Source organism: Schistocerca cancellata, chromosome 2 (assembly GCF_023864275.1).
Source record: "Schistocerca cancellata isolate TAMUIC-IGC-003103 chromosome 2, iqSchCanc2.1, whole genome shotgun sequence".
Classification (NCBI taxonomy): Eukaryota; Metazoa; Arthropoda; class Insecta; order Orthoptera; family Acrididae; genus Schistocerca; species Schistocerca cancellata.
Window position 1 is genome coordinate 859,876,731 of NC_064627.1, and position 21,016 is coordinate 859,897,746.

At 40.7% G+C, this 21,016-nt stretch overlaps 2 protein-coding genes across 8 annotated transcripts in view; one reads left to right on the top strand and one right to left on the bottom strand.

The window, feature by feature from the left end:
* The window catches only part of LOC126162800 (tetratricopeptide repeat protein 32-like), a 59,090-nt gene extending 44,511 nt beyond the window's left edge, over positions 1-14,579 (top strand). For 2 of the 3 annotated variants that reach the window (XR_007535117.1, XR_007535116.1), the window contains exons 3-4: positions 993-1,174; positions 13,902-14,579. Coding sequence is in view for 1 of the 3 variants with exons in the window: in XM_049919526.1 (XP_049775483.1) it covers positions 13,902-14,023 (122 nt within the window). In the remaining 2 variants the exon portion in view is untranslated. The remainder of the gene's footprint in view (positions 1-992; positions 1,175-13,901) is intronic. The other variant, XM_049919526.1, reaches the window with a different exon arrangement.
* Positions 14,580-14,726: 147 nt separating this feature from the next.
* LOC126162798 (apoptotic chromatin condensation inducer in the nucleus) overlaps positions 14,727-21,016 on the bottom strand; it is a 128,576-nt gene continuing 122,286 nt past the window's right edge. For 3 of the 5 annotated variants that reach the window (XM_049919523.1, XM_049919521.1, XM_049919520.1), the window contains exon 13: positions 14,795-15,818. In XM_049919523.1, coding sequence (XP_049775480.1) covers positions 15,597-15,818 — 222 coding nt within the window. In that variant the 3' untranslated portion in view covers positions 14,795-15,596. Of the gene's footprint in view, positions 15,819-21,016 lie in introns of all 5 variants that reach the window. The other 2 variants (XR_007535115.1, XM_049919524.1) reach the window with 2 other exon arrangements.

Sequence of the window (21,016 nt, forward strand, 5' to 3'; positions counted from 1 at the left end):
GCAAGACTGGCAGTCTTTACCATTCGGATAGCTGGCCAAAACCAGAGAGAATCTCTTCCGATCCAAAGCGACAAACATTGTTGATACCGACATGAGCCAAATTATGCAGTTGGCTGCCGCTTGTGGTCTTCATGGCATCCGGAAGCACCCTTTCCACATCTGGAATGATTCTTCCCGGTGTGTACATAGAGTGCGCACTGGCTTTCTTCCCCTACTTGGCAGCCATATTGCTAAGGGACACCATTACGTGCCTAATGTTGGAGCTCTCAACTACTAGTGAACCCACCCTCTGTGAATGTCCAGATCTTGCAGGCTGAGAGGCTTCCTCTGGAACAGGGACTTCACCAGCCATAGATATTGCCTGACGCCTGTTCCTCAGACAAATTGGTGAGGCCCTCCAAATGGTCCCTTGGAAAGTTATGGAGACCAGTGCTTTACGCATTATTGAAAGCAGTTGGTTTGATTGACCGTAACAATTGAAAAATGGGGGTGTATCATATTCTTAGTGTAAGATATTCTTGGAAAAAAAAGATGAAGTACTATAAATACAGACTATGCTGGACAGTATTATTGGCCTCTGTGCAAGTTGCTGTTCAATCTTGTCAGACTGTGTGCGACTGGATTTGGCAAATGCACATATAAAAATTCTATATCTAAAGAAGCTTTTGTGTATCAGTGTTTGCAAGTTTTATTGAATAAAAATTTTATGTTTTGGAGCATTACCCCAAGAAATTATCCAACTTAACAAAGGACGAAAATGTTTCTTATATTTGTATGCACGTACAAAACCCTGAGACTCTTAAGTTAAAAATTACATTGTTTATCATGATGTGAGAAATGATCCATGCCATGAAACATAAATGCGGAGAGTGGGAGGGGGACTAGAAAACTACCACAGAGCATTTCTTTTTAAAATTTCATTTTAACACAAATGATTTTTATCATCATTGCCAAATAGAACATATTTAATTTTTGCCATGATGTACTTCCAGGCAGGTGGCACTAATTTGATGTGGACTTCGAGAAAAGTACATTCATACAGCTATAGTAAGAAAACAAGTGATGACTCCAAAGTTGTGGGTATAGCTGTATCCTAAATTGACAGACAGTAGTAATATTTTCAGAAAAAGATGTGTATGTTACAGAGGTTGACACAGGATCTGGAGTTTGGAAAGTAAGTGGTGTTCTTTACTGTTTACTAATTTGGCACCCCTGAACATGAAAATGCCACCACTCTAAACCCCCCCCCCCACCCGTTTTCTCTGCACAGTTACTGCTTCACTCAGTATACTGTGGGCTATTTACCATTGGCTACAAAATCTATATTATGTAGTGTAATTTACATAAATGTGGTAACATTGCGGGTTTATAAGATGACGAGTCAGAGGGAGAAAGTGAACTTCAATGCTGATTTCCATCATTGCCACAGAAATCAACAGCTGACTGAGTGCGAGTGCTAGAAAGTACTTGCACATGATGTTGAGTGGTTTTATTTCATTGAAGCTGTATTCAAAACGTCGGGAAGACAATGTCTGAATAGCCCAGATACATTTTGTTATATATGTGGAACTAATGGGGTAATTACAAGATATCGGAAAATAATAGAATTTTTGCTTGAAGAAATCATATTTTGCTTATTATGGAATGCTCCTAGAATAAAGTCATTTGTTCCCATTAAAGAAGTAGCGGGAAGGTAAAATGAAGTGCTGAACTTCATTATGTCCATGGTATGGCGCAAATGGAAGAATTGTCAGTGATTCGTCTGTATGACAAATGTAGTGTGATACAACAAAAGAAATGCGAACAAAAAGTTCACAAACTTGGATTCAATGATTAAACGTATCCCTCATGGCCCAGAATTGTGTTGTGATCCGTTGTCTAATATCATCAATGGATATATTTGAATTCTCTGAACCAGAGGTAAGTTATTAAAGTAATGAATCAACTATTTCAAGTGGGTTACTAACAGTAACCCAAAATCTCTACTTAAACAGAAATTTGGTGAAGGTCTTGATATCTCTGGGATCACATCTTGGTGAAAATAATATACTTGCACATGCTACCTCATATTCTGTGTATAGAAAGAGTGATGAAGACTTCAGGGTGGTGTTCTGCAAAGGCATTAGTGATGAAAGTGGAAGCTCAAAGGTATGACAGTAAGCAGTGGAAGTTATTTATAGATTCTTCAGAGTTGAGTTTGAAAGCAGTATTGCTGCTTACTGGAAATGAGCTAGCATCAATTCTAAATGGATATACAATGCACTTGAGTTACAGTACCATGGAACTACTACTACAAAAAGTGAAGTGTGAAGAACACCAATGTTTTGTAAGAGGTGACTTCAAACTGACTGGCATTCTTGGCCAGGAAATGCGGCAAACCGAGATGCTTTTCTATCTGTGTGAATTGAGCAATACCCCCCAGGGGGTTCACGGTTCTTTCATGAGTTCATGTGTGGCACACACGGGCCCCACACTATTGCAGCTCTTTCTTTTCTTCATTCCCTAGCTGCAATTCCTTTTCCCTGCCCCTTCCCTCCCTATCCCCGCTCTTTCCCCATTGCCACCTCCTTCCCCTCTCTTGGTGTTCTGGTTTATGTCGACCTGGCTATTCCCCTGGTTTCCTGTATTGGTTGCAATTTTCTTCCTTTTGCCTGTTTTTCCACCCTTTTGGCGTTTCGGTCCCCAATTCCGGTTTGACCTCCACTTCAAAATTTCCTGTTTTTAGTGTTGAGCTATATGGGGAAGAACTCCCTCCCTAGCATCTACAGAGTGGATTCCTCTTCTGCCCCCCTACCTTCCCCACTGTAACCCCCTTCCACCCTGCTAGGTCACCAGCATGTGTAGCCAGCCCGTGTGGTGGGGCTGTTATGTACCCATATGGCTGAGCTCCCTGACAATATGGGGATCACACTACTGATACCTGAGCTGATCCCTCCCCCATGTATGCCAAGGAGTGGTTGCATGTCTTCTTGGAGCACTGGAACTCCCAGCAATGGCTGCCATGACTGGGTGGTGCCCTTGAGGAGAGCCCCTGGTTGGAGTGGGTGGTATCAGGGTGGCTGCTTGGCACATGAAGCGTATCAAGCTGCAAAAATCTGGCCGTTCTCACACGGCCTTCTCTTAGAATGGTGAAGGATCCTTAAATGCTGCTTCGTATGACCTGGCAGCTTTCCCTTTCCTGGCTACCCCATGGGAGGAGGGCCAGGCTCGCCGTCTTGGGTTGAAACCCTTTTCCCGCTACCTCGTCTGTACTACGACGGATTGGGACACTTTCACCGCCACAAAGCCATTGTTTTTCATGGAAAATATTGAGGAAAAGTTTGGTGAAGTGGAGTTTATTAGTAAGATGCGGTCAGGCTCTCTGTTGATCAGAGCTTCTTCTGCCACCAAATCCGCAGCTTTCCGAGCCTGTGATCATCTTGGCAACATCCCAGTGTCTATCACTCCTCACCAATCTCTGAATATGGTCCAGGGCATCATTTTTCACAGGGACTTCATCCTGCAAACCGATGAGGAACTCCAGGCTAATTTGGAGCGGTGTGGCATTCATTTTGTTCGATGTGTGCAGAAGGGTCGCAAAGGTAACCACACCGATACTGGCGCCTTCACATTCTGGCTTTCGAGGGGGTACCCTCCCAGAGGAGGTCAAGGTTATTTACCACAGATGTGACATGAAGCCGTACATCCCTCCACCTATGCGGTGCTTGTGTTTTGGGCATATGTCTTCCAGCTGTACGGCGGACCCTTTGCGTGGTGACTGTGGCCACTCAGTCCATGAGGGAAGCCCTTGTGTTTCGCTGCCTTTGTGTGTCAACTGTGCTGACCACCACTCCCCTCACTCGCCAAATTGCCCAGAAGATACAAGAATACAAGTCCTTGGATCGCCTGTCTTATGTTGAGGCTCGCCAAAAGTATGAGAGACTCCATCCAGTGTCACTATCTTCCACTTTTGCCTCTGTTACTTCCTTTCCTCCTCCCTCGTCCTTACCCCAGCCCCACCCCACTCTCCCCTTGCAGTTCCCACAACCTCCCGTAAGGAAGTCACTCCCCCTCCCTGCCTGAAGAAGTGTCCCCCTTCTTCGGGATCTGCCGGTGATCGGGCTCCTTCCCAAGAACCCTCTCCCTGGTGTCTCTCAGGCCAGAAGACTCTCACCACTTCTTGGCCACGAGGCACACCATCTGTGTGACCTAAGGTTGTCTGCTCTCTTTCTCTTGCAGATGCCTGTACTCCCCGTGTCCTGCCCTCCTCCACTTCGGAAAGAGAAGAAGAAACATAAATCTTGGAGGTCTCAACTCCCCTCTCACAACCTGCATCTGACATCTTATTTAGGGATGTCACTCCATCCTTGTTGATGACAACTACTGACAGAGTGACCTGACCTCCTCGGCTCCTTCATCCCTACCTCAGACTCACGCCACACGATCATCCAGTGAAACTGCAATGGATAACTGCAACGTCTTGTTTCCTCTTATTCTGCGTTCTGTCTTGTTCTCCAAGAAACGCATTGCTGTTTTAACCACTCTCCAGCTTTCTGTGGGTATCGGGTGTTCTGTCGGAACTGTGCTGGCACTGGGATAGCATCTGGTGAGGTCTGCACTTTGGTTCGCTCCGATATCCTTAGTGACTGGATCCCCCTCCGTACCACTTTGGAAGTGATAACAGTTAGAGTGCAAACGACTCTGGCAATCACCCTTTGCAATGTCTACCTCCCTCCAGGTCAGCCACTTGCTTATGTTGCACTATCTACCTTAATCCAGCAACTCCTGCCCTCGTTTCTCCTCCTTGGGGATTTCAATGCCCACCATCCACTGTGGGGGAGTGTCACTTCAACGGGTCGGGGTATCCTAATCTATCAACTTATCATGGACTTCGATTTGTCTCCCCTCAATGATGGTTCCTTTACCCACTTCAGTGCCGCTCATGGCACCTTCTCTGCTATCGATCTCACGATCTCTTTCCCTGCCCTCGTGGCTTCCCTACATTGGTCACTCGATGATGACCTTTGTGACAGTGAGCACTTTCCAGTGACACTCTCATTACCCCCGCCAGGCAGACAGGCCCCCATGTTGGGCATTCTGCAGGGCCAATTGGCCTCTATACATGTCTGCTGTCCGCTTTCTCTTCTGCATGCTGCTGGCACTGCTGTCCCACTATCCACAGGGTGCCCTTTTCATCGGCCAGTACTGTGGTGGACCAAGGACGTCGCAGTCGCTGTCCAGGACCGCCAATGGGCACTGCAGTGATTTGAGACCCCTCCCAGACCAACCTCCTCATTTTTAAGCATCTCCGAGCTAAGGCTCGTTACGTCACCGTATCAGTGTGGCTTCCGGGCAGGGCGAACTCCAACTGATCATTTACTCCAATTGGAGTCCGCCATCCAACAGACTTTTACTCACTGCCAGCACCTTATCGCCATCACATTTTAGTTACCCTCCATGACGGGCTTCCGTGGTGATCCCGTTCTGATTTTTATCCGTGAGTTTTTATCTCACTGTCTCTTCCGGGTTCGAGTTGGCACTTCACTGAGCACCCCCTCAGATTCAGGAGAATGGTATCCAACAGGGTTCTGTGCTAAGTGTCACACTCTTCCTCATTGCCATAAATGTGCTTGTGACCTCTGTTGGGCCTCTGGTTACCCGGTGTTGTACATTGACAATTTTTGCATCTGGTGCAGCTTATACTCAGTGGTGTCTGCGATGCCAGCTCCAAGGCGCCATGTGACGGGCCTCTGCATGGGCCACCACTCATGGCTTCCAGTCCTCCCCCTACAAAACGCAGGTTATGCATTTTTGTCGTCGACCCACAGTACACCCTGATCCAGAACTTTATTTAGGCAAGCAGCTCCTCGATGTTGTAGCACAGTCCCGTTTCTTGGGCCTTATTTTTGATAACAAGCTGACATGGCTGTTCCACATTTGACACCTAAAGACTACATGCATGCAGAAGCCTAATGCTCTCCACTTCCTGGCCCACACATCTTGGGGTGCAGACCGTTCCACTCTTCTCCATATTTACCGTGCTCTGGTCTTGTCCAGACTCGATTATGGTGGTCAGGTTTATGGCTCAGCAGCTCCTTCCACTTTGAAACTCCTTGATGCTGTCCATCAATGTGGGGTGCGTCAGGCTATTGGTGCCTTTCACAGTAGTCCTGTTGAAAGTCTTCTCACAGAAGCAGGGACTCCCCTTCTACACATCTGAGAGCCACCTCCTTGTTTCTTATGCAGTCGCCATTTACAAATTCCCTGACCATCCTGTGCTCTTCGCCAATGAGAAATATCTCCCCCCGTAACACCTGCCTACGTGGGATTTCCAGTTGGCATGTCTCAGTACCCTCTGCTGCCGGGATCTGCACTCACTGGACTGCACCCCATGTCTTTCCTCCCATAACCCCCCCCCCCCCCCCCTATCTCTTCCAGGGTCTTAAGGTCTCTGTTGCTCCTATGGTTTTCCGGCATCTTGTATGTGCCATCCTTGCAGACTTCCAGGGTGCAACCATCTTTTACACTGATGGTTCTAAGACTACTGATAAGGTGGGATACGCTTTCATGTCTCCTACCGGCTTCGAGCACCATTTGTTGCCAGGATCATGTAGTGTATTTACAGCAGAGCTTCTAGCCATTCACAGGGCCCTCCTTTTTTTTCTCTCAGGCCTCCCCTCATAGTGTTGTAATTTGTTCCGACTCCATGAGCAGTCTGCAGGCTATTGATCGATGTTACTCTCATCACCCCTTGGTATCTGCCATCCGTGACCTTCTCTCTGCTCTTGAGCAGTCATCTTTCTCTAGGTTCTAAGTCGTGGGAATCCTAGGGAATGAATTGGTTTGGCTAGTGAAACAGATACTTATCCCCCATTTCCTTTCACGATTCCAGCTGCGGATATGTGGATCTACGTCAAATTGCTCTTTGCCCAACAGTGGAATGCCATCTGGAACGCTACTGCGCACAGTAATAAACTCCACACCATCAAGGAGTCTACTGCAGTTTGGGGCACTTCTTTCCGCCCCTCTCAGAAGGAGTTCACTGTTTTATGCTGTTTACGTATTGGCCATACCAGATATAAGGTACTCCTTTAGTCTTGGACCAGGGGCAGGTTAGTTGTGGTTGGGACTCCTTTTGCAGTCTTCATGGTCTGTGACCCCATGACCGCCTTTTTTCCAGTTTTTAGATTTGGTCTCACCTTTAATGCTTTTACTGTGTGTGTTTAATGTTCATTCTTTTATAATTTGACTCCTCTGACTGTATCCATCCACTTTTAGCATACCCTCTTTCTTATGTAACCCACTTTGGAATCGCGGAACTGATGACCTCGCCGTTTGGACCCATACTCTCTCAATCTATCACTCAAACAATTGAGCAGTAGTGCATATCGTGAGCATTGAAGCAGGAGAGTGTGGCCTAAGAGGAAGTATGTGAAAGCTCTGGATAAAACAGGAAGCTGTTTCCAATACCTGTATGCCAATTCTCAAATTTGTCGGCTGCTTACCTGTACGTCAATTCTCAAATCTGTCTGCTGCACAGTTGAAAGGAAGGATATTTGTTCAATTGAATATATGTAAATTGTTGTCTGATGAACACTTTGTAATTACAATGACAGAAATAAAATGGCAAGCTTGGGGAAGTTTAAAAAATGTGCACCATTTCCATGGGCCACAATAAGCAGCCCGATTACAAGGAAATAGTGAAAGATTACCTTACAGTTCATTTAAACAGACAGGTTGCAAGATCTCCCTAAAACTAAATTTTCTAATGTCATACATAGACAATTTTCAGAACAATTGAGCTAAATGTCAGAGGATCATGGTGAATGCTTCCACTAGGAACGTAAAACTCTGGAACATTATCAAGGTCATTGGCGAATAAATATGTCTGAATACTGGTGGCGAATCTCACATGAAGAAGTGCCACGCAGAAGGAAGGACACAAGCATTCATTCATGGGCAAATGTAAACAGAGGCAATATCTCCACTTGGAAAGCGTCCACATTACCATATTTGCTTTGTCCAAGTTACCTTTTTTTCCTTTTACCATTTCACTTCCGTCTTCCTTTCATTGGATAAAGATGTCGATGATGGTAAGAAAACCTGAAGCATTGTAAAGAAACAGGCTTCACATTCGTGATCAGCACAATTGGTTAGAAATTCATATTTTTATGCAACCTCTAAACAAAAAGTCAAAATTTGTTGACTTGTGTTGTTAAATGTATTTACAATCTGTTAACATTTGTTTGTCAATATTGGTAAGAAGTTTAATTTGAAATTTTATATTATGTAGTAATGCTGATAAACACACAAGTACTATACCTTTTACCCCTGAAGTAAGTAATGGTCAGCAATTGTGTCTGTTATTGGTTTTTCTCAATCTAATTTTCCTGCTTTATGAACATACGACGGTTGTGATTTCTCTTCTCAGCTTCTGTGTCAGACAGGATGAACAGCAATCTGCGACTGTTTGCTGATGACGTAGTAGTATACAGGAAAGTATCATCGTTGAGTGACTAGGAGGATGCAGGATGACTTACACAAAGTTTCTATGTGGTGTGATGAATAGCAGCTAGCTCTAAATGTAGAAAAATGTTAGCTGATGCAGATGAGTAGGAAAAACAACTGCATAATGTTTCAATGAGATGTGTGCTGCTCACTGTCGTATCTATTAAATATCTACGCATAATGCTGCAAAGTGATGTGAAGTGGAATGAGCACATAAAGACTATAGTAGAGAAGAATAGTCGACTTTGGTTTATTGGGAGAGTTTTATGAAAGTGTAGTTAATTTGCAAAGGAGACCGTATATAGGCTGCTTGTGTGATGCATTCTCAAGTACAGCAAAAGTATTTGGGGTCCCCGCAAGATGTCAAAACAATTCAGAGGCATGCCGCTATGTTTGTGGCTAATACGGTTGATCAACGAGTAGAAATGGAGGTGCTTCATCAACTCAGATGGGAATCCCTGGATGAAACACATTCTTTTTGCAAAACACTACTGAGAAGATTTAGAGAGTGGGCATTTGCAGATGACGACTGCAGAGAGATTCTACTGCTGCCAACATACATTTTGTAAAAGGACACTGTAGAAAAGGTAACTGAAATTAGTCCTCCTCAGCTCACTCCATTTGTACATGGTACCCTCTGCCATACACCACACAGTGGCTTGCAGTGTGTGTAGCTGTAGATTTTACTCTGTAGTGAACAGTTAATTACATTATCTGCCACAAAGACCAACAATGCAAGTAAAATTGAAAGTGTGTATATTAATGCATGCACCATCACCTTACTGGAAATGAATGAACAAAGCAGTCAGTGATAAACAGTTTCTAAAAGTCATTCAATATGATCATCACTTTGAGCATTGAATAAAAGAAAAGAAATACTGGAACATTTTTATACTTTCTCAAAATATTTGGGTATTGTTAAATACTCCAGAAATTGTTTTCCAAGTCTGGTCTCAAAGGGCACTGTATTTACTGTCTGAAGATGGTGAAAACCATACTTTTAGGCTCATATATAAAATAAATAAATAAAAAAAGCTAGTGGACTGTGTTTGTAAAGTCATCTTCAGAGGCTTGGGTTTGGAATCAAGTTTTGTGTGACCAATTGTATTGTATATTTCTTGCTGATGCAAAGACAGTGTGGGACATCCTCTGCATGTCCTAAGCACCAACATTTTGAGAAAATGTATGCGTTTGCAATGATTCTCTACACAAACCATTTAACATGGATACTACTGAAGTGTTTTATTTTTGCCTTAATACCTTTACCTGTTAAAACATTTAAGATGTCATATTTGGTCTGACTTTGTTCTACTGGTAAATGGAAATGTCATGTGGCTAGGGCCTCCCGTCGGGTAGACCGTTCGCCTGGTGCAGGTCTTTCGATTTGACGCCACTTCGGCGACCTGCGTGTCGATGGGGATGAAATGATGGGGGGATGGGGGGGGGAAGCTGTCAGCCATTTCGAGGGTGGCTACACAAAATGTTTTGAACAGTGGGACAAACATATTAGTTGTAATGGAGGGTATTTTGAAGGAGATAAGATTGTTTTGTAAACAATTTGAAAATATATAGCTTTTAAAAAATTAGTTTTTTTTGTACCCCTTCCTAAAGTAAGGTTGTGGACATGCTTGGAACACTCTTGATGTTATGCATTCCTAGTATCCTGCTGACATCATTTATAGCACTGCCCATGAATGCTATTGTCTTGGTGTCTCTTGTTGCTGCTGGCTCTCCAGTGCTATGTACTTGCCTGGTTGTTATAAACATTTCTTTTGAATATGTTCGTGAAGTGTTTGAGTCTGCTTGTAACATTTCTTTGAGGATAAATGTCATGAGCATTTGTCATACACAGCTCTGCCAAACCACCCACTGCAGAGCCCAACTTAAACAAACACAGAGCTTACCAGAAAGAGATCAAATACTTGAAAATCCCATTCAAAAGAAATGGTTGTCACAACAAGTAAATACAACTCACATTTTGTGGAAGGTACTGCTAACTTGAGAGCAAGATGAGCAGGAGACTGAGCCACACTTCATATGCAGGCAATACAATGGATAAGATCAGCAGGATCCTAGGGTGGCACATCATTAAGTAGTGTTCCACCCACCACTCAAGACCTTGGCTTTAGTGGCATCTGTATGATAGGATTTGGGCCTCCACGAGACAAGTCTACTGCATCCCCTGCCAATGTGGCAAAGTACATTGGAAAAGAAGTAACATTCTGTTGAAGGATATAAGTGACTGATTTATGAGCTTTATTTGATTTTTTGACACACATCACTTTTCTGATACAATGGCGACTGTCTTCAGGTGGGCAGCACTCTGTGAACTAATGTTCACGCTGTGTGAAACTGAACATATTACCAGAAATCATGGAATTCTGAGGGTTGACTGAAAAGTAATGCCTCCACCTTTGTAACTCTCTAACAGTTGGCAGCATTGGTATGCGGCAGGTACTGGCGTGTTCCGTAGCGTCTTCTCTACCGCTCCAGTTGACAGGAAGCCTTAGCGTTGAACGGTTGTATTGTTATAAAGTATGGAACACTGAGCACACGGTCAGTCTGTGCGATTTAAGCAACGTGGAGTCATTGAATTCTTGACAGCAGAAGGTGTCGCCCCAAAGGAGATTCATCAGAGAATGAAAGCAGTTTATGGTGACTGTGTTGATGTGAGTAGTGTTTGTCATTAGGCAAGTAAGTTTAAAGATGTTGATGCTGGAATATCTGACCTGAGTTTCACAAGCAAAATGTTGGCAGATTGATTCAAAAAGATTGTCGTATCACTCGGACAGAAAGTGCAAGCATAATTGACATTTCACGGGAACATGTGGGTCACGTTACTGATTTGTTTGGCTATCGGAAGATCTGTGCACGATGGGTACCCCGGATGCTGACTCCTAAAATGAAAGCACGGACTTGAAATTTGCCAGGAATTTAGCACTGTTTGACTTCCGCCTGCTCCTGATAATGAAAGACGGTCTGCGGGGACATCATTATGCTTCTGATTAAGACATTGAGAGAACAGAGACTGTGGTTGCGGAAAGTTTTGACTTCTTCCGTGACGGCTTCAGAAAACTTGTTCATAGTTGGCAGAAATGTATCCAATTGGCTGGTGATTATGTGGAAAAGTGAAAATTGGTAATTAAAGATCACATTCTAAGGATTATTTCTGCGTTTGATTTATTAAAATATTCCCATCCAAACCCAATCAATGAAGGTGGAGGCAGTGATCTGCAGTGGAATGTCGATCTTGTCAGCTGCATGATCTCTTCTGAGATTATGGCCACTGATGTGAATGTCTTGCAGCCTGAAGAGCAGTGCCATCAGCTATCTAACTGATCACCCCTGTTTCCATTTTATAACAAAGCCCTTACTGTTTTAAATATGGTTTTACTACTTCAATGACTTGTATTCTACTTTTTTATTCTAAAAATAAGACAAAAAAACTTCAACAATTTTATGATTTTTACTAATAAAGAATTGTCTTTACAGATGTGCACATCTAGTGCAAAGAGTAAAGGGGGGGGGGGGATGTACACTTAGCTGATTATTGTGTCGTGATCAGTTTGCCATCACATGAACATTTGTTCACCACAGCATCTGAAGGTGGCATTGTGTGCTGAAACTAGTAATGATTTGATCATAAAAAGGGACTGTGCCTAAGATGGTTCATAAACCATACATTTGCGAGACACTTAACTGCAATCAAGGAGATGTGTAAAAAGAGTAAATGTCAGACACAGCTCCACCACCCTCCTAAGTTGGTCATTATAGAGATTACTCAGAAACAGAACATGCCACAAACAATGAAAACAGTCCTTTTTGAGAATTAAAGAAGCAGTACTTCCAGACTCAGATAGTACCTGGTAAACGGAGATAGTCAATTCTGTTTTGTGGCCAGGCATGGGCTCATCGACTTACCATTAACATTAATTAATAGGTTTAGAAGTTAATGGAATTGAAATACTACCACATACTGGGGATAATGAATGGAATAATGTGTGAGAGGGACAGCAACCTTGTGCCACAGGTACAGATTGGTAGAGGTTGGATGTATATGTGCAGAAGAGTAATTATAAGGGGTGGTCAAATGAAAATGAGACAGATTAAAAAAGTAATTGTCATATCTGTTAATACATTTTTCCCACTGTGAGACAAGGTCAGTGTGTTTCCACGGAAAAAGGTTTGAAGTTGCTTACAGGACCAGGATTGTACCCAGGCATGCACCTCTTCATTCAAAGCACATCAACAGCCACAAATGTCTTTCTTCAGGGCACTAAAAATATGGAAATCAGGGGTCAGGATAGCATCCTGGAATGGACGATGTGTGAGGGCTAACTCCTGCAGCATAGCTGAAACAATGTTGGCAAAATATAATTTCATCCAGGCATGAGTCCACCCCTCTCACCTTTTGTGCATTTACTATTCCATGTTTTTGGAGCTACTTGATCTCATCACAAGCACTAGTAAAACTTTATTAAGGCAAAATTTTCTTTCCTGCCGAGGTGACACCATTAGCGAAAAAGATGTTTGAAATAGGCTGTCACTAATTCAGTGTAACATGTCTATTTGGATTTTCTTTGATTATGATTCCTAGCAGGAGATCCCAAAACAGAAGCCACCAACAATACTGAAAAACCTGGAAATTTTGACAAAGTAGTAAATTTTCCTACAGTATTACAAATAAATGTAATTAAGTGGTCAGCATATAATTATTATAGTGGAAAATGCTTCTTTCCAGGAACTAACAAAATGAGCACACAGTTGGCCGGAAATGGTTCTTCTAACATGCTTTATTGTCATTTCATATCCCTGAATGTTTTTTGTGCTATTTATGTTTGTCAGAGTTGGGCATTGGTTGCTATTACATATTTGGTACCCTAATTAATTTTATGATAACCATCCAAAATCTTGATTAAAATTAGGCTCAATCCTCTCATCTGTCTGCTCTGTCAGATTCTGTTAATGCAGCTTTTATACCAAATAGCTTAACTGCTAACTTATAAGACAGCAGTGAATTAGTCATTTGCACACAATCACTTATTTTAAATAACCTTAGTGGAAAACCTATGAATACCATGACAGGCTTTCAGATTTAGTGAACTGGAAGGCTAGCAAAGATACTCTGCAAATTAACATGTATATGATGAGAAAACTGAACAAAATAACTTAAGATCTTTGTATGTTTTGGTGCCATCCCATTTAACTGCTATCAAAGCACAGCTCATAGACAACTTCATCTTAAGACAGAAGAGTAATAGGCAAGCACTGTTATAAATGGAAACATGTGGCACACACAATACATAATTTGGATTTTCATTTTTTCTTGCACCCATTAGTGAAAAAATAAGATATTCTCATTGTACATGTTAATATGAGAGAATTTCATTAATTTTATTTTGATGTATGTGCAGGAAAGTTTGAGGATGCACTAACAGACATGGAACAGGCTGTAAGACTGGAAGCAAAAAATGGAGAATTTGCGGAAGGACTAACTGCTTGTCTTACAAAGAAAAATCAAGTAATTGCAAAATAATATTCTTTTGTATTAAAATTCAATGTGCTTGACAATCCATGTTATAATTTGCAATACAAATAAATTTGTAACTGAAATGCATATTGTTTCATTCATCATCAAAGGCACAATTAAATGTTTATAAGACAGGGTATTGCCATGATGCTGAATTTTTTTCCCCACAAACATATATATATATTTACAAAACAAGCACTGTTGATTTACACAATATTTTTGAATTGCTGTTGTATTGTTTCACTATATTGGTGTTATTAGGAGAAAGAGCACCCACTTTTTATTACCTCTGGAGCTAGAACATTTGTTTTTAATTTTTAGCTAGGAGAGTAAAATGTTCCAATATTTTTTAAGAGATCAAAAGATTAAAACAAATATTTGTATCAACACAACTAACATGTTGTGCTTTTGACAAATTTATTTACAAGATGATAAGGTACCTGATGATGCTTTCTACACACTTGCATTTTGACATAGTCTCAAAGATTACCAAACAAGTAGCTGTTAGAATTTTAGGCACTATATTTGCACTGTGGCAACACAAGAAGCTATACAGATTGAAGAGATGCTCAAAAGTAGTGCCTTGTTAGAATCTGCACACATCTGTCACCTCATGGTCTATAGCCACAGCAACATTTCAATGATGAATATCTTCTTTCAAACATATTAAGCAAATCACTTCTTGCCACAGTGACACCACATATCTTCTAACTGATGGAGAATTGTTACTGCCGGAGAAGCAACAGGTAAAATTCTTTCCATTTCCCGACGATTTTTCGCTGCTGTCTTCTGAGACCATTACAGCGTGGAACACACGTCCGATGTTTATCCTTTACTAATCTTGTCAGCACAGACACCCAAAGGACTGGGCCCATACACCATCCCCCCAAGATCTTAGAGGGGGCTGATTGCTGTGTCCCCTAATAAGACAAAAAGTAATCAGCACCCGCGAGATCATAATTCTCATCACCAATTCTTCGTTGAACCTGAAAATAAAATGCTGAAACTTCTACAATAATACAACAGGCAGTGGAAAGCATATCCCAGGATTAGTCAAGAGGTCAACCAGTCATTCGTCAGTTTAAGCAGTCAAATAAGTCATCTGAAAAATTATCTTACTCAATACTCGTGCAAATGTGAGCGAAACCAGTACTGACTTTGAAATGTTATGGGCTATTGTATTTACAACAAAGATACTGACACGACCTATAACTAAGAATAGACGATTGGTTTAAAAATACACGCATCAAAGGCCTGTCTATCTGTGACAGAAGAATATGATGAAAACATCATTTCAGAAACTAACTTTGTAGCTAAGATAAAGCAAAAAATACTAATACGCTGACATACCAAAAGATGGAATTAGAATGTATCATAAAGCAAAACAATTATCAAGAATTTATGAAGATGTAAACAATGATTTGAGAAACACTTTTTACGTGATAACCGACCATTGGGGACCCTCCAGACGAGCGCGAGTGGGCCCCGTGTTGTGGCCTGGGAGACCTATCTCTGCCAAGACTTAAGTCATGCCAGTTCTCCTGCTGGCTGTCTGTGTCACCAGACAGCTCCTCACTCTTTATTTCTTAGGTGAACCACTGGCAGAGCGTCGCCGTCCAGACCGGCGGTCCCTCTCCCTGTCTCTGTCTCTGTCACCAGCTCCACCACCACTTCGGCGGTGGGGTCTCTGCTGAGCTCGTGCACGTTCCCTCTCCCTTTCACGTTCTGCTTTCCGCATTTCTGCCATACGGCGCTCGTGTTCCGCCATGTGCTTGCGCCTCATTTCTTCCTTCACCACTATCTGAAATACCATTTTTTTTGTCATTGTATGTACAAACAGTATCAAAGTTAGGAGTAAAATGAAATCGATGTGTTATGTCTTGTTAATAAGAGACAAAATTGTTAGCAGTATGCCATGAAGGATCTGTGATCTGACTAATCATTTATACCTGACTCAGGAAAATCTAGCAGAATATCATCTTATACTTCAGGAAGAAAGAAAAACAGGAAGTAATAACTTGCACGAATTAATTCTCACAAATGAAAGGAAATCAGTGCTTTTCTAGGGCATGGTTCAATTTATTGGAGAACACAGTATTCCAACTTGAAAATCTGCTGACTCTTCAATCATGTAGGAACCTGTAGTTTAATGAAGACTGTTCACAACTTTGCCCCATAGGGTATGGACATCTGCAAGGCAGGTGCACGTGGTAGTCTACCCACCGTGTGGTACTACTGCAAATTGTTCAGGTCTTGTTCTGTAGCTTGCTGAGCCTTTTCCTACCAAGCATCTGTGGCCACTTACAATCACATATGCTACCCTCCTCCCTGACTGCCAGCTCATCAGCTGTTTGCCCACACCTGCCTAAGGGTGGGCAGTTGAGCCTGGCTTAATGTGATGCTCTACTGATGTAGCAACTTAGTATTACTCACATACAGCAATCTGAAGTCAAATGATATTCAGTTACTAGAAATCTTAAGACCAATATGAAGAATAAATCTCTGAACTGGCAGTTGATAACCTACTGACATATTTTAAGTCTTTTTTGTTTGTTTAAAACATTACTGATCGAAGATACAATCTGAAACCTTGATCCTAAGTAGGGCAGTTTTAGTCAACAGCAAAACACCAAGGCAGCTGCTTGAAATACTATAGAAGCAAAGAGGCGATCAGATACACTCCCTCACTTATGAAACCAATTATAAGGGAAGTAGTAAGGAACAGATTCTCACCACAGATGGTTACAGTGGGGATTCACAATGCAGGACATACATATGTCCTAACTTGTTTTGTTCCATATGGAGTCATAGTGACTAAAGTACTGTCAATCCTTCCCTCTGTGATATTATTTATTGCCATTATTGGGTTTTGAACAGACTCAGTCTTATTTAGCACTCTAACGACCAAGAACCCTCACCGTTAAACATGAGCAATAAAGATTAAATAGCTACAAGATGATATCATGCCCTTGGGCTATTTCCTCCTCCGCTGACTGTTTTGAACGCTCAATATCAATATTGTAGTCTCTAGTGCTAGTGCAACAAAAAATTCAAAAGAAACAGATTCTAACTAAAGGAGTTAGTAAGAGGTGAATGCTAGGTAGCACATAGACATACTGAAAGGTCATGAAAGTTCTGCCTGTAAATATGCTCATGTACCACCTAGTATCCATCTGGAGATGAGAGTATGCTATCTTGATATCTGACACTGATTCTATTCTGTAATTTTTTTTTAATCAGGATGTCAGACTGACAACAGTGTGTGTATGATGGGAACTTCTAAACAGGAACTGCAACAACAAGAAAAAAAAGACGAGACTTGAGTCAAAATTGAATATCAGAACATAATGATTAGTATCGGTTGAGCAGTGAAATCTACTTAATTCCCAAAATGTGGCAACACTGCACACACCTTTCATGCATTACACTGCTCTCATCTCAAAGAAAGGAAGTGAAGATCTTACTGTGTCTATGATTAAAGAGGCAGAAGAAAAGGAGATGCCTAATGGACATGAGACAAGTTTGCCAGACCTGGATTAGAACTGTCATCCTCACCTTCTATGGTGAGTGTCCTACCAATTGTGCTGCCTTTGATGCAAGAGAATATTTTTCTGCTCTTTACGGATATACACTACAATGAACATTTGCTACAAACTAACACAGTGGTCATTGCAATGTATACTTCCCATTAATAATAGGCTATTATCACCTCAAGTGGCCTAAATGTATTAAGGCATATGAAGACAAATAACAAAATTATGAAAAGGATAGTCGCGACTCAAATCTCCACTATATGATCAATAGCAACTATCCTTTTCATAACACTGTTACATTCCATCCTGGATTTTTCATGTTTGATTTTGCATGGAGCCAAGTAGCCGTTTTAAAATTCATGAAACGTAATAGATGCAAAATGGCGAGAAGCGCCTTCCAAAATTGGTCATCAATACATTGTAAAGTGCAACTGAGATTGTATACCATGTACCGTATTTATTATAAGATAAGGCTTTTCCCAAAGCTATCAGTCGAAAAACAAAGGGTCGTCTTATATTCACAGATTAAACTATTGCTGCAGAGTCCAACATATTTCGGTTGTTTAATAGATTCATATAGGGGTTATTTTACATTTACTGATGAAACTTTGGCTATACTGATGTCACATGCAGATATATTTTGAAGAGTTTGGAAGGGTAGGTCGGGCAAATGATACTCGCACTCAAACAGCTCCATTCAGCAATACTAAACAGTCCTCCAAAGTAGTACGTTCAGTCATCGATTTAACAATTGCAAATTTCAGGGAAAGCCTACAGCAGTTAGACTGGGATGAGGTGTACTGTGAACCTGATGACAATTTAAAATATAATTAATTTCATGACATTTTTGTAAATGCATTTGAAAACTGCTGCCCCAAGAAAATAGTTAAATATACTCGTAAGAAACCGTGTAACAAACCATGGCTTACTAAGGGTATAAAAATATCTTGTAACCGGAAAAGGGAAATGTATCTGACAGCAAGAAAGAGTAGTGACCCAGAAACTATCAAAAATTATAAAAACTACTGTGTTATATTAAGAAAAGTTATTAAAAAATCCAGAAGTGTGTGTATCATGTCTGAAATCAGCAACTCTGATAATAAAATTAAAAAAATTTGGAATATTATTAAAAGAGAAACAGGTCAACCAAGAGCACAGGAAGACAGTATTACCATCAAATTGAATGAAAACTTTACAAACAAAAAGTCAGAAGTTGAAAATATTTTTAATAATCATTTTCTAAATGTTGTGGATATAGTAGGATCCAGGTGTTCATTAGAAGATGCTAGGCTGTTAATGGAAGAGGCCATACCTATGCAATTTGATACAATTGAAATCTCACCCACTTCTCGCTCTGAAATTAGGAAAATAATAAACTTGCCTAAAAGCAAAAACTCACATGGAATTGATGGCATTTCCAGCAAAATACTAAAAGCTTGTTCTCAACAGATAAGTAAGATTCTCAGCCACCTGTGTAATAGCTCTCTGGAACAGGGCATTTTCCCTGATAGACTGAAATATGCTATTGTTATACCTTTGCATCAAAAGGGGGATAGATCTGATGTCAACAATTACCGTCCAATCTCCCTTCTAACAGCTTTATCCAAAATTTTTGAGAAAGTAATGTATTCAAGAGTAGCTTCACGTATCTGTAACAATGAAGTACTAACAAAATGTCAGTCTGGTTTCCAGAAAGGTTTTTCAACAGAAAATGCCATATATGCTTTCACCAATCAAATTTTGAATGATCTGAATAACCGAACACCACCCATTGGGATGTTTTGTGATCTCTCAAAGGCTTTTGATTGTGTAAATCATGAAATTCTGCTAGAGAAGCTCAAGTATTGTGGTATGGGTGGGACAGTGCACAAATGGTTTAATTCGTACCTAACTGGAAGAGAGCAGAAAGTTGAAATAAGTAGTTCTCATAATATGCAAAGATCATCACATTCCTCAAACTGGGGAACTATCAAGAATGGGGTTCCACAAGGGTCAGTCTTGGGTCCTTTGTTGTTCTTAATATATATTAATGACTTGCCATTCTATATTCATGAAGAGGCAAAGTTAGTTCTCTTTGCTGATGATACAAGTATAGTAATCACACCTGACAAACAAGAATTAACTGATAAAATTGTCAATACTGTCTTTCAGAAAATTACTAAGTGGTTCCTTGTAAACGGACTCTCACTCAATTTTGATAAGACACAGTACATACAGTTCCGTACAGTGAATGGTATGACGCCATTAATACATATAGACCTTAATCAGAAGCATATAGCTAAGGTAGAATATTCCAAATTTTTAGGTGTGGCCATTGATGAGAGATTAAATTGGAAGAAACACATTGATGATCTGCTGAAACGTTTGAGTTCAGCTACTTATGCAATAAGGGTCATTGCAAATTTTGGTGATAAACATCTTAGTAAATTAGCTTACTACGCCTATTTTCACTCGTTGCTTTCATATGGCATCATATTTTGGGGTAATTCATCACTGAGGAATAAAGTATTTATTGCACAAAAGCGTGTAATCAGAATAATAGCTGGAGTCCACCCAAGATCATCCTGCAGACATTTATTTAAGGATCTAGGGATATTCACAGTAGCTTCTCAGTATATATACTCTCTTATGAAATTTGTTATTAACAACCAAACCCAATTCAAAAGTAATAGCAGTGTGCATAACTACAATACTAGGAGAAAGGATGATCTTCACTATTTAAGATTAAATCTAACTTTGGCACAGAAAGCGGTGAATTATACTGGCACTAAAGTCTTTGGTCACTTACCAAATAGTATCAAAAGTCTGACAGATAACCAACAAGTATTTAAGAAGAAATTAAAAGAGTTTCTGAATGACAACTCCTTCTACTCCATAGAGGAATATTTAGATATACATAAAAAAAAGTTGTTATATTAACTTAAGTATGTTGTTAAATTAACTTAATTATGTCATGTATTGGAAAATTTGACTCGTTCCACATCATTACGAAATATCGTATTCATGATCCATGGAACTAGTATTAATCTAATCTAATCTAATCAGCATCTTGACTTCCCAATATGCTGAAGCAATTGGTACAGTATTGACCTCGCTCGAACAACCACGTGACATTTTATTCGCATGGCGCTAGTGCAAGGGATACACAAGAAACTACGAACTACCCACCATAACAATCTACTGCTCTGCTTAAAATTTAAAAATTTTGTGAAACACTAGAGGAAATAGCATCAAATCCTATGATCTTATAAACTGTCATTGTATTTGAACAGGCTTGCAATGAAAGTTCTCATACATGTGTGGATATCATATACAAACATTTAGGATGCTTTTTAACCAAAGGGAATCCACAGTGCGTACTTTGGCTTTTTATGAACATTTGCCATGTTTAAACTGCAGTTTGCCTTAATTTAAAATTAGACAAATACACAACAACAGTATGCTTTTCTGCAAGAGATAGTAAAAG